Source organism: Octopus bimaculoides, chromosome 24 (genome assembly GCF_046866305.1).
Source record: "Octopus bimaculoides isolate indiv1 chromosome 24, ASM4686630v1, whole genome shotgun sequence".
In the NCBI taxonomy this organism is placed as follows: Eukaryota; Metazoa; Mollusca; class Cephalopoda; order Octopoda; family Octopodidae; genus Octopus; species Octopus bimaculoides.
Genome location: NC_142951.1, coordinates 17,550,348 through 17,564,001, shown reverse-complemented (window position 1 = coordinate 17,564,001; position 13,654 = coordinate 17,550,348). Strand labels below are relative to the sequence as shown.

Sequence of the window (13,654 nt, the reverse complement as noted above, 5' to 3'; positions counted from 1 at the left end):
TTTCTTTTCAGCCTTTTTAGTTGGCAGAATCATTAGGACACCAGACAAAGTGCTTTGTGGTATTTTGTCTGTCTTTGAATTTCCCCTTTGGGGTTGATAAAATAAGTACCAGTTGAACACTGGTGTCGATGTAATCAACTTACCCCCTCCTCCAAACTTGCTGGCATTGTACCAAAATTTGAAACCATTATTATTTTGATGAAAATTCTCAGCTTATTTTGCTAGGTATGATGGAAAGTGTCAGCTGCCCATTATTATTATCATCAACCCCAGTACTTGACTGGTACTTATTTCATTGACCCCAAAAGGATGAAAGGCAAAGTTGAACTTGGTAGAATTTTAGGTTCTGAGTTTAAATTGTGCTGAGGTCAAATTTGCCTTTCATTCTTTCAGGGTGATGAAATAAGTACCAGTCAAGTACTAGCCCTCTCCTCAACATTTCAGATTTTGCTACTTTAGTAGAAACGATTATTATTCGAGCTGGCAGAATTGTTAGCATGCCAGACAAAATGCTTAGCATTTCTTCCAGCTTTGTTCTAAGCTCAAATACAACTGAGATCAACTTTACCTTTCATGCTTTCAGGGTCCTTGGGTTGATGTAATCAACTATCCCCACCTCTACCAAAATTTCAGTCCTTGTGCCTAGAGTAGAAAACTGGCAGAATTGTTATCACACCAGACAAAATACTTAACAAATTTTTTTCCTATTCATTCAAATCCTTCCAAGGTTAACTTTGTCTTTCATCCTTTTGGATTGATAGAATAAGTACCAGTCAAATACTGGAGCCAATGTCATCTCCCCTCTGACCTTGTGTCAAAAATTAGAATTTTTGTTATTGCTGTTCTGGTGGTAGTGACAATAACAACAATAGTTATAATAAAATTACATTTCATTCTTTAATTATCCTCAATGTCTGGCAGACTCATTAGAGCATCAGAGAAAATACTTTGCAGTATTTTTTCTTGCTGTTTACATTCTGAGATCAAATCCTGCAAAGGTCAAGTTATCTTTTATGCTTTTGGTGTCAAAGTAAAGTATCAGTCAAGTTGATATAATCAATAATTGACCAACACCTCATCTCAAAATTGTTGGCCTAGCTCCTAAATTAGAAACTGCTATTATTGTTATTATTTTGCCTATCGCTATGTTCTGAATCCAAATTCCATCAAGGTTGACTTTGCCTTTCATCCTTTCAGGGTTGATAAATTAAGTACCAGTGAAACACTGGGGGTCAATGTGATTGACTAGTCCCCTCCCCCAAAATTTCAGGCCTTGTGCCTATAGTAGAAAGTATTATTATTACTAAGGCAGACTTGTTAGCACTCTGGGCTAAATGCTTAATGGTATTTTGCCAGTTGCTACGTTCCAAGTTCAAATTGTGCTGAGGTTGACTTTGCCTTTCATCCTTTTAGGGTCAATAAATTAAGTACCAGTTGAACACTGGGGTTGATATAATCGACACATCCCCTCCCTCAAAATGGCTGCCCTTGTGGCAAAATTTGAAACCATTATTATTATTGAAGACATCACACAGTATCTAATATTGTGATGTTGTTGATTGAAGATAGTGTCTACCGGAGATTTGTACTGTCTGTCAAGTCACAACAAGGACATCAGACAGACTTCACTTTACACACTATGCATGCAGTTCCAAGTAATGCCGACTTTTGAAATACATCTAGATTGTAGGGTATTTCTAAAGTTTCCAAATGTTTCTTCAGGCTGGGTGGTATTGAACCCAATGCTCTGATGACAATAGGGACAACCTTTATATTTGACTCTTGTAGCTGCCACATCTTGGCAATCTCAGGCCTCCATATTTATCAGTCTTTTCTCTTTCTTTCATGATAATATGTTGACCTCCTGGTACTGTCACGTCATTTACTAGGCACTTGTGTTTGTTCCTCCGAAAGGTTACTACATCTAGACTTTGGTGCTCTTATTATTATTGTTATTATTATTATTATTCACTTTTCCCCTATCTTTAATCATCTGTTACTCCTCTCTCACACTTTTATGAAAGTATCCACTCTCTCCTCTCTCATGACCCACTGTTATGCTCACCCTATTGTACCTTGAGAATGTGTTCTAGCCCCTTATCACTACCTTCCTTTTATCTCCTTCAGCTGTGTTTCCTTTACAGCAAGGCACCTGTTCTTGCCCCTCTGTCATTTTAGCGTTTTAACTCCTGGCATAAAGCTACTCACCTCCTCTTTTCCCTCTCAAAAACTCTCCTCTTACTAGTGGGAGCTTTTTCTTTTTCCCTCTCTTCTTTTTCTGTCTTGCAAGTTACACAGCCAGTGTCAGTGCCATAGAAAAAGCATACAATACACTCTGTAAAGTGGGTGGCCTTCTTAATGCCAACATTAAGAAGGCCACCCACCTATAGAAATCCTGTCAGAGCTAACATTGAAGCCCAATGCAATCTTGCCAGCATGGAAAATGGATGTTAAATGATCTCTCTCTCTCTCTCTCTCACAGTAATCCAATACAGAATGGAGAATTATATTCATATGATATTTTATTCACCTACAAATGTTTTAGATGATTCAGTGAACTGTATCCAGTACATACCATGGGTTGCATGCTTACTCAATAAAGTAATTGATCTATTATTAATCAACTAATTTATGGAACAGTGATCTTATGAACCATTCTTGTCAGAGCTTACAAATATCTATTGAATTTTTGGAAGACAGGCACAAGCAGAATTAGTGGAATTGAGTAACTAATAGTTGGCATATTAGATTTCCTCTCATTACTTATTATCCCTATAGTGAATTCATATTCCTGGGAGGTATTGGTGTTATTAAATGCTAGTGAAGTCTGTGAGAAAGATATTTAGGAATAGTCAATAGTAAAGTCTGTTTAATTTAAAGAGAAGGAAGTTAAGTATTTAAGGTTAGCTGAGTGCAACCCAACATTCAGTGGAAGCCAAAGGAAATAAATTGCCTCTCCAAAATATTTGAGAATTAGAAGCTAACAAGGATTGAACTTCATGAAATATGATCATATTAAAAAAACAAAAAACGAATTAAGTGCAATAATTCAACTAGAAGGACGAATTAAACTTAGTAATAACTTGGAAAGGAGTTCATTGTCATTATGATCATCGCTTAATGCCCGCCTTCCATGCTAGCATGGATTGGATGGTTTGACAGGAGATAGGCCATGCTTCTGTGTCTGTTTTGGCATGGTTTTTACAGCTGGATTCCCTGCAGAGTGGGCTGAGTGCTTTTTACATGGTGCTTGCACAGGCAAGGTCAGCTTTGGCAAGGTTTTTACTGCTGGATAGCCTTCCAAATGTCAACCACTTTACAGTATGGACCAGATGCTTTTTAAGTGGCACCTACTCTGACAGGATCACCAAGTAACTTGCAAGACAAGGAATTTTGAGAGAGGAGGAGGCATTGGAGGAGGTTAGAGTGTGACAGAGAGACAGAAACAGATGTCTTGCTGTAGAGGGAGTACATGGTTACCCAGCCAAAGAGAGAGAGAGGGAGGTAGGGAGGGAAAGAGGGAGAGAGAGAGTAAGAGTCAGCAACGATGAGGGCAGAAAAAGGTGTTTCTCATAACAATATATAGTGGGGAAATTAAAAGTGAGATATATTGCTGTATCCACTACACACATATGTAAAAAGTATCTATGAATATAATTCTACATTATTTATTTACTGTTATATTCTGTGATTAAAATCCCAAACTTTTAATTGGTGAGTAACTTTGGATTTACAGTTGTATTTGTTAAATTGTATAAATAGCCTATATGTAGTACTATACTCTTTAGTGGACATTCTGTTAGCCAGGTTTATTTCATGGAGTGCTTACTGAGGTATTCTTTTAAGTTATTTAATCCTTAGTTTTCTTCTCTCTCTCTCTCTTTCTCTCTCTCTCTCTCTCTCTCTCTCTCTCTCTCTGTATATATATATATAGCAATGTAACTACACATGTGCTGTTGCCAATTTTCTTTTCCTTCTTTGGACTTTTCCCCTTTCTCCTTTCCAATGAAGAACTATGCTTAAAATGTCAAAAACTCTCTCTTTTTACTGAGTGTCAAGCTATTATATTCCTTATTCATGTCCTCTTGTTTGTTAATTTAATTATTTGTTTATTTGAATTGATTAGGAAACTTGCTTCCCAACCACATGGTTCTAGGTTCAGTCCCACTGCATGACACCTTGAGCAAGTGTCTTCTACTATAGCCTCCAGTTGACCAAAGCCTTGTGAGTGGATTTGGTAGATGGAAACTGAAAGAAGTCCATTGTATATGTATATATATATATATATATATATATATATATATATATGTATATATTTGTATATCTTTGTGTCTGTTTGTCCCTCCTACCATTGCTTGACAACCTATGTTGGTGTGTTTACATCCCTGTAACTTAGTGGTTCGGCAAAAGACACCAATAGACCAAGTATTAGGCTTACAAAGAATTAGTCCTGGGGTCAATTTCTTCGACTAAAACCCTTTAAGGCGGTGCTCCAGCATGTCCACAGTAAAATGATTGAAATAAGTAAAATCATAGTTGTGGCTGATGTCAGTGCCGCATGTCTAGCACCCGTGCTGGTGGCATGTAATAAGTACCATTCAAATGTGGTTTGATGCCAGTACTGCCTGACTGGCTCCCCGTGCTTGTGGCATGTAAAATGCACCATCTGAACGTAGTCGATGCCAGTGTCCCCCAACTGACTCCTGTGTTGGTGGCATATAAAAAGCACCCACTACACTCTTGGAGTGGTTGGTGTTAGGAAGGGCATCCAGCTGTAGAAACCTTGCCAGATCAGATTGGAGCCAACCTACTGGCTTGCCAGTACTCAGTCAAACCATCCAACCCATGCCAGCATGGAAAGCGGATGTTAAACAATGATGATGATGATATATATATATATAATTCAAGTATAGGATAAAATCTTTATAAGAATTTATCAAGTAGTTAGCGTGAAAAAACCTCATAAGGGAAAAATCCATCATTTATCCCCTATAAATACACTTATTTATATAAGGGCATTACTATACATAAATGCCTCATGCTAAGAGGGACTCTAAAGCCAATGGTAGTTTGACTTTAGAGTCCCTCTTAGCGTGAGGCATTTATGTATAGTAATGTCCTTATATATATATATATGTTTGATTTTATGTTATAATAAAAACAATATTACATTGAACTGATGGATTACTCAGTATGTTTGGTAGAGTACAAATTATTATTCTTTAATAAGAATAGTGTTGACAGTGCCTTCAAAGTTCCAGTCAGGTAAGCCATGATCAGAGTGTTGTACAGTTGGGTCCATCTTGACTTTATATAGTCTCTATTAGGTTAAAATTTTCTAGGGTAAGCTTGGCTCTGTTTAATGAGAATTAGGCTGTATGGTAGATGGTGTTGGAGAGATGTTAAGGATAATTTTTATTGATTACATTTGGGGTTTCGTTATTGTTCAGAATTTATTTTTGCATGTAAAACTTTGTAATTAGGTGTGTTGTCTTTAGACCATAGGGGTTCATGAATACTAATGGGATATATATATATATATATACATATATAACCTTTTGTTTTGAGAATATGAAGGTTAAAGCTCTAAGTTCAGTCCAGTATTTAAACCTTTGTAATTAGGTATGTTTACTTAAGTCTGTCAGCCTTAAAGATTTAAATATTGGACTAAACATACAGCTTTTAACCTTCATATTCTCAAAACAAAAGGTTAAATATCCAAATAAAACCAACAACTCAACCTAGTGACACATCTGTTGACAAAGGCACACCTTCCACCTAAAATACCTTAACAATTTTTCAAGCTGATCACATAGAGAAATTAGTGTTTGACTCCATTTTGGAATAGAAAACACCTGTGTTTTAATCCAAAATGGAGATGAACACTAATTCCTCCATGTGATCAGCTTGAAAAATTAAGATATTTTCTTAACATGAAACCAATGGTAGCCTTGATACACAAAGTGTGTGTGTGTGTGTGTGTGTGTGTGTGTGTGTATATATATATATATATATATATATATATATATATATAGGCATGGCTGTGCGATAAGAAGCTTGCTCCCCAAACCACATGGTTCCAGGTTCAGTTCCACTGCATGGTACCTTAGTGTCTTCTACTATAGCCTTGGGCCAACCAAAGCCTTGTGAGTGGATTTGTTAGATGGAAACTGAAAGAAGCCTGTTGTATAATATGTGTGTGTGTGTGTGTGTATGTGCGCGCGTGCGCGTGCGTAGATGTGTGTCTTTGTGTCCATGTTTGTTCTCTGCCACCACTTGACAATTGGCGTTGGTGTGTTTACATCCTGGTAACTTATTGATTCAGCAAATGAGACTGATAGAATAAGTACTTGGCTACAAAAAAACTCTGGAGTCAATTTGTTCAACCAAAACTCTTCAGAGGTTCAGTGACTGAAGCAAATAAATTTAGAGACTTTGAGAAGAGACTGGAAAGAAAACGTTTTTCACAGTAAAGTTAAGTAGGTAAATGTATGATATATTTGTGTGTGTGTGTGTGTGTATATATATATATATATATATATATATATATATATATACACACACACACACACACACATGCATATACACACTAGCTACAAGCATGTATATATCTTTCATGTTGTTTCCTTATGTTTTATTTTTATTCTTTGTGTTTTTTTTTCACAGAGACTGACAGTAACTTCCAGGATTTTCTAAGCCTTGACCCTAACATTGGTTATGGAACAATATTTAGTTTGAAATCTTTTATTAAGAAGTATGCATTGCATGAAAATAATGGTTTGAGTTGAAATAAAGCTTATTTAACATAGAAATAGTTGTTGTTGTTGTCCCATGTCAGTCATGATTCTGTTTTTCCATACTATTATAGGTTGGTCTATTACTTGAAGAAGATTTTTATGGCTAGATACACTTTCTGCTGCCAACTTTTACCTGCATTTTTAAACTAAGTGATGTTTTTATTCCACAAATCTACAAAAGTGCAGATTGACCTGTGGCAGTGTCAAAAAGAAATGCATCATCACTGTTTAACTCAGAGACAAGCAAAGCCATGTTGTATAAATGCTTATGTTCATTTGTATGCATGCTTTCAAAAACAAGCACACACACACACGCATGCACAAAAGGCCTCATACAGTTTTCAGAAGACACTTGCCCAAATGCTATGCAGTGGGATTGAACTTGAAACCATATGGTTGCAAAGCAAAATTCCCAGTCACACAACCTTGTGAATCAGTGTTTGTGTGTCATAAGAATTTATAAACGTGCAAGAGAATGTGGGATAATTCCTTTTTGGAATTGGTTTTCAGAGTACATATAAAACTGTAAACAACAGCATGTAAATTTTGGGTTGAAAAACCCTTCTGGATAAAAAGTTGACTTTTTCTCAATATTTACATGCTATTATAGCTTTATATGTACTCCAAGAACCAATTTCAAAGATGCAATATATATCATAAACACAAGCACATACATACATACATACATACATACATAGAGGTATGTCTTAGTAGTTACGAAGGTAGCTTTACAATTGTGAAGCCTGAAGTTCAATTTCACAGGGCAGCATCTTGAGTAAGCATCTTTAGATGTAGTCCTAACTTGATCTGAGCCCTGTAAATGAAATTGGACAGGACAGAAATCGTGGAAGTCTGTCAGATGGACTGTTTTTGCAATTCAAACAATCAGCCTTGCTTCACACAGTAACTCATAGACTATTCATTTGTGCGTAATAGGTAGTTAGCAAGGGTACATTAAATGCATATTTGTCTGAAATACCCAACCAAATGCACACAAGGCAGTTAAATTGATTAAACAACTAATAGAAGATCCCATTAACTGAGTTTTCTTTTTTCTCTTTGGTTATCTAAACAAATGTACATTCTCTAGGTTATTCAATACTTTCATTCCTTACCCAAGTCTGACCTCATCACTCCACTCTCCTATTTTTCCCTCCCTGATCTTTGTTTTACTTTTCTGATTGCTCTCTCTATTGTCCTCTGTACAATGCACCACTCAGCTTGTGCTCATGCCACAACAAAAAGCCACCAAGTTGTGTTCCTCAAAGTAACAGTTGGGCAAGACAGTCTCTAGTGCTGGTACTGCAAAATATGAAACGAACAAATACATATAGTTCTGAGTTGCCTTAATTCGACCTCTCTAATACTGGTTACACAAAAGAGACACAGAGTACACTTTGTAAAGGGGTTAGTGATAGTAAGGGCTTCCAGTTATAGAAACCAAGTTAAATGACACATGAGCACCAGTCTCAGAGCAGTAGTTCCCAATAAGTGGTTCACATCATGATGAACTGTCTAACCCCTTGAAGGAAACTACATAAAACCTATATAGACATTAAAGAGCTCCGTGTGAGTAATCTTGAACTGAAAACTATATTAAAAAGTAATACATACAAAAATGTTGTGCGAATTTAAGTGACGAAACAGAGGTAGATAACTCCCTAAATGAAGATATCTCATTTACTGTCAATAGAAACTACATAAAACCAATATAAACACTAAAGAAAGCTTGATTTCCAACCACATAGTTCTGGGTTCAGTCCCACTGCATTGTAACGTGGGCGACCAAAGCCTTGTGAATGGATTTGGTAGACGGAAACTGAAAGAATCCCGTCGTATACATTCGTGTGTATTTGTGCTTGTCCCCCACCACCGATTGACGACTAGTGTTGGTGTGTTTACGACCTCTGTAGCTTAACGTTTCGACAAAAGGGCTCAATAGAATAAGTACTAGGTTTTTAAAAAGTCCTGGAGTCAATTCTATTAAAAAGCCTTTCAAGGTGGTACCCTCGCATGGCCACAGTCAAATGACTGAAACAAGTAAAAAAGAAAGAAAAATACAAAAATGTTGTGTGACTAAGAGACGTAAAAAAGGTAGATAACTTCCTGAACGAAGATATCTCAGTTACCCTTAAAGGAGACTTTAAGGGTAACTTAGACATTATAGAGCTCCATGAGAGGAATCTTAAGGTGAAAACTGCATTAAAAAATATTAGATACAAAAAAATAAAAGTAACTTTACCTGACGAAACAAAGGTAGATAACTCCTTGAATGAAGATATCGCACTTAGCGTTAACGGAAACTACATAAAACCGATATAGACTTTAAAGAGCTCCATGAGGATATCTTCAACTGAAAATTGTATAAAAAACAGATTAGATCCTATATAGATATTAAAGAGCACCAAAATTGTAGAGACAAAAAAGTTGTGATTTTATGTAAAGGAAAAGAAGTAGATAACTCAGTTAATGAAAATATCTTATTTACAGTCATTGGAAACTACATAACGCCTACATAGATATTAAAGAGCTCCATGAGAGTAATCTTAATAATACAAAAATCTAGAGATGTTTATATGTACCGAAAATATCTCAGAAATAGTATATTTTATCTTAATTCTTTTTGCATATTTATTTTCATACTTACCTTCGGCAGTGCAGTACAAATTTTTGTGATATCTGGACCTCTACTTAATAATGAAAACGATTAAGCACAATTTTTGTTTGTTATTTCTTGAAGAAAAAAATACATGGCTTTCATGATGTTAACACACATACAGAATACACACACACATAATGAATGTCATGGCGTGTCAATCAACACAAACATCCGCTATCTGTGACCTATACATGTAGTCTTCGCGCTCTCTAAGAAAAAAAAAAAAGAAAAAAACGAATTTTGACGTACACGATATTTAAAATCATTTTTAACTGAATGTGATTTCAGAAATGTAAGTTGTTTGTACAGTATCTATATTTTAGCTTTTGTAAAAGTTGATAGTTGCAATTGAGACATATTTCGCGCCACTACACTTTCTTTAAACAGACAATATTTTAATGTTTTTTTAAAATTATTTTCAAGTGAATGGCGATCTTTCGCTTGTCATCCGGAGTTCGTTAATTTCTGTAAAATATTTTCATTTATTTACTTTTGTTTTAAAGTTAAAGAGAGGAGAAACTGAAAGATGTATCTACGTGTATATGAAATGGACGTGTGTGTGTGAAAGAGGGAGAGAATGAATGAGAGGGTGTGTTATGTATACGTACATACATCAATACATATGCGTACGTTTTTTTTGTATGTACGTGTGCATGTGAGAGAGAAAGAGAAAATAAATGTGTCTCTTCTCATGCATGTGTAAATGGCACTCTCTCTCACACACATCCATTTCATATACACGTTCATACATCGTTCACTTTCTCTCTTTAACTTTAAAACAAGTAAAAAAAAAATTTAATGGAATTTAACGAACAAAACCAGCTGATCCGAATGACAGTTCTGAGAGTCAAAGTGAAAGATCGCCCCAAGGGAACACCATTACAAAATTTATTTTGAGTGCATTCAACGTATCTCAGCCCTAAAGATTTGGCTGCTATTTCTAGCTCACTCTGCTACCAAGTAACAGCTATTTGCGATAAAGGATCCGAAATACCTGTTACGTGGTAGCAAGGCGTGCAAGACCTAGCAGCCAAATCTATCCTTTTCTGAGGGAAAGGAGCCGTTTACGCGTGGCCTTGATGCCACATTCGTTGAAAGCATGCGAAATAATCTGGAAAAGAAGAAAAAACCTACGAAACATAATTCCACTGCTGGGAAACTCGACTACCCGGGTCCCAGGTAGTCGAGTGTTAAGCTAAAACTATTAAAAATATTAAATAAAAAAAAAGTTCTATGACTTCAAGTAACGAAAAAGAGGTAGATAACTCCCTGTATGCAGATCTCTCAACCACCCAAAAGAAAACTACTCAAAATCTATATAGACATTAAAGTGGTCTAAGAGAGGAATCTTTGGGTTAAAACTGCATTAAAAAATGTTAGATACGAAAAAGTTGTGCGACTTGAAGCACTGAAACAAAGGTAGATAACTCTGAAAGAAAACTACATAAAACCTATACAGAAGATACAGAGTTCCATAAAAGGAATTCTTGTGTGAAAAGTGCATTAAAAAATGTTGGATATAGAAAATATGTGAGCTGAAGTGCCGAAACAAGTAGATAGCTTTCTGAATGAAAATATCTCAGTAACTCTTTGAAGAAACTACATAAAATCTACTGAGACAATAAAGAGCTACATGAGAAAATCTTTGGGTGCAAATTGCATTGAAAGATATTTGATAGAGAGAAAAGTTGTGTCTTTAAGTGATGAGAAAGTGGTAAGCAACTCCCTGAATGAAGATATCTCATTTACCCTTAACGGAAACTACATAAAAACCCAAGCAGACTTTAAAGAGCTCCATGAGAGTCATCTTAAACTGAAAACTGCATTAAACAATATTTGATACAAAGAAAGTTTTGTGACGAAAAGGCGGTAGATAATTCGGATCTTTTTGGTTTGACGGGCAACACTTGTTTTCTTAACGAAACACTTTCAAACTTGGGATACTGGTAGAATGTGTCATATAAAACATCTTTTTCTCTTAGCCTTCTTAACAAAAATTAGTTCTTAATAAGTTATTTCATGTTAAAGTTGTCGTATTTCTGTAATTTCAACCAATCACTGACGTCTATTCAGCTGAATACAGTTAGTGCTCTTTTTATAAACAATAATTTTTACCGGTGTCAAGAGTGTTATTCCCTGTTTAATTATATTATTATTCCCTAGTAAGGGTTTAGGGTTTTAGGGTTAGGGTTCGGGTTTTAGAGTTAGGGTTAGGGTTATGAGTGAGGTTATGGCAAAAATAATCATAACCCTAACCGTAATCCTAAAACTAACCCTAACTCTAAAACCCGAACCCTAACCCTAAAACCCTAAAGCTAAAACCAGTACAAACGCACGAACGATGTCATAAATAAGAGTAACACGGGTAGTTGTTGACAAACAACGGTATTAATTTTATTCAAGGGAAAAGATCCCATGGCACCGTTGTTTACATTCCACGCCATTAATTGTTTTCACCTCAATAGACGTCAGTGATTGGTTGAAATTACCGAAATACGACAACTTTTTACATGAAATAACTTCGAATACAAAATTTTTTATCTGTTCTATAATACAAAATATACAAGTATACGAAGTTTGAAAGTGTTTCGGTACCAAAAACACTACATAAAAACATTAATGAAAAATGTTGCCCGTCAAACCAAAAAGATCCGATGCAAGTATCTCAACCACCCAAAAGGAAACTACGTAAATCATAAACATTAAAGAGCTCCATGAGAGGAATATTTACGTGAAAACTGCATTGAAAATTTGATCCAAAAATAGTTGCGCGACCGAAAGAGGTAGATAATTATCTGAATGTTATTCCAGCAGCCCTTAGGAATCTACATGAAACCTACTTACATAAGAAAGAGCTTCATGAGAGGAAACTGCATTAAAAAAATAAGAGATACAAAAAAGTGGTGTAACTCGAAGTTCTGAAACAGAGGTAGGTATCTCTGAATGGAGTTATCTCAGCAACCCTTGGAGGAAACCACATAAACCCTATATAGACATTAAAGTTCTCCATGAGAGGACTCTTTGGGTGAAATCTTGAAGTACCGACTCAAAGGTAGAAAACTACATGAAGGATATTAGGGCTATCTCAATAGCCCTAAAAGGAAACTTGTGTTTACGTCCCCGTAACTTAGCGGTTCGGCAAAAATATCAAATAAATATATAAAAAAATACTTGGGATCTTGTTCAAAACGGGGGCACCAGTATTTTCTTAACGAAACACTTTGAAACTTGGGACACTGGTAGAATGTGTCATATAAAACATCTTTTTCTCTTAGTCTTCTTAACAAAAAAACGTACATCGCAAGTTATTTCATGTTAAAGTTGTCGTATTTCTGTAATTTCAACCAATGACTGGCGTCCATTCAGCCGAATAACAGTAAGTGCTGACTACGTAAACAAACGATTCTCGCGGTGATAAAATTATTATTTTCTTGTCAAAAAATGGCTGAAGCATATTGGCAGTAGCTAATAAACCTTTCTATTATAGGCACAATGCATGGTTTTTGAGGGAAGGAGCAAGTCAATTAGGGTTAGGGTTAGGGAAAACGAACACACGTGTGTTGCCTCTGCAAAATGTCAGAAGTAATGGAAATTAAATACGCTTTACACCGCTTAAAGTGCCAAAGGAGTAAGTGTAAACAGCTGAATACTTGTCAGTGATTGGTTGAAATTATCGAAATAAGACAACTTTTTACATGAAATAAATTCGAATACAAATTTTTTTTCTGTTCTTTAATACAAAATAGATAAGTATACGAAGTTTGAAAGTCTTTCGGTACCAAAAACACTACATAAAACATAAATGAAAACTGGTGCCCCCGTTTTGAACAAGATCCAATACTTGTTTTAACAATAAATAAATAAATAATCGAAAAACATTTAACAATATTTCTTAAAATAAAATCAAAACTTATCTTTTCGAAGAATTGCTGTAAACTAAAATTTCAAACGTAATACGTAGAACTAAGCGTTTATATGAAATATATCACGCATTGTCTCCAGAGGTTATTGAACCTCACGTGTATGGGAGAGAAGGCTAACTACGCACTACTGTGAAGATAGTTACTGAAAGTAAACCCCTTGTACGAAGCACCTGTGAATAAACGGTTATTGAATTTACTCCGCCTGAAAACTTCATTCTTCGTATTTCCAGCTCCTTGAATCAACAGAATAATTATAATGTAAGAAGATACCCCAA

At 35.6% G+C, this 13,654-nt stretch overlaps 1 protein-coding gene across 2 annotated transcripts in view; it reads left to right on the top strand.

The window, feature by feature from the left end:
* LOC106884428 (protein N-terminal glutamine amidohydrolase) overlaps positions 1-6,812 on the top strand; it is a 53,426-nt gene extending 46,614 nt beyond the window's left edge. For both annotated transcript variants that reach the window (XM_052976561.2, XM_089341410.1), the window contains exon 6: positions 6,667-6,812. In XM_052976561.2, coding sequence (XP_052832521.2) covers positions 6,667-6,788 — 122 coding nt within the window. In that variant the 3' untranslated portion in view covers positions 6,789-6,812. The remainder of the gene's footprint in view (positions 1-6,666) is intronic.
* The last annotated feature ends 6,842 nt before the right edge of the window (positions 6,813-13,654 follow it).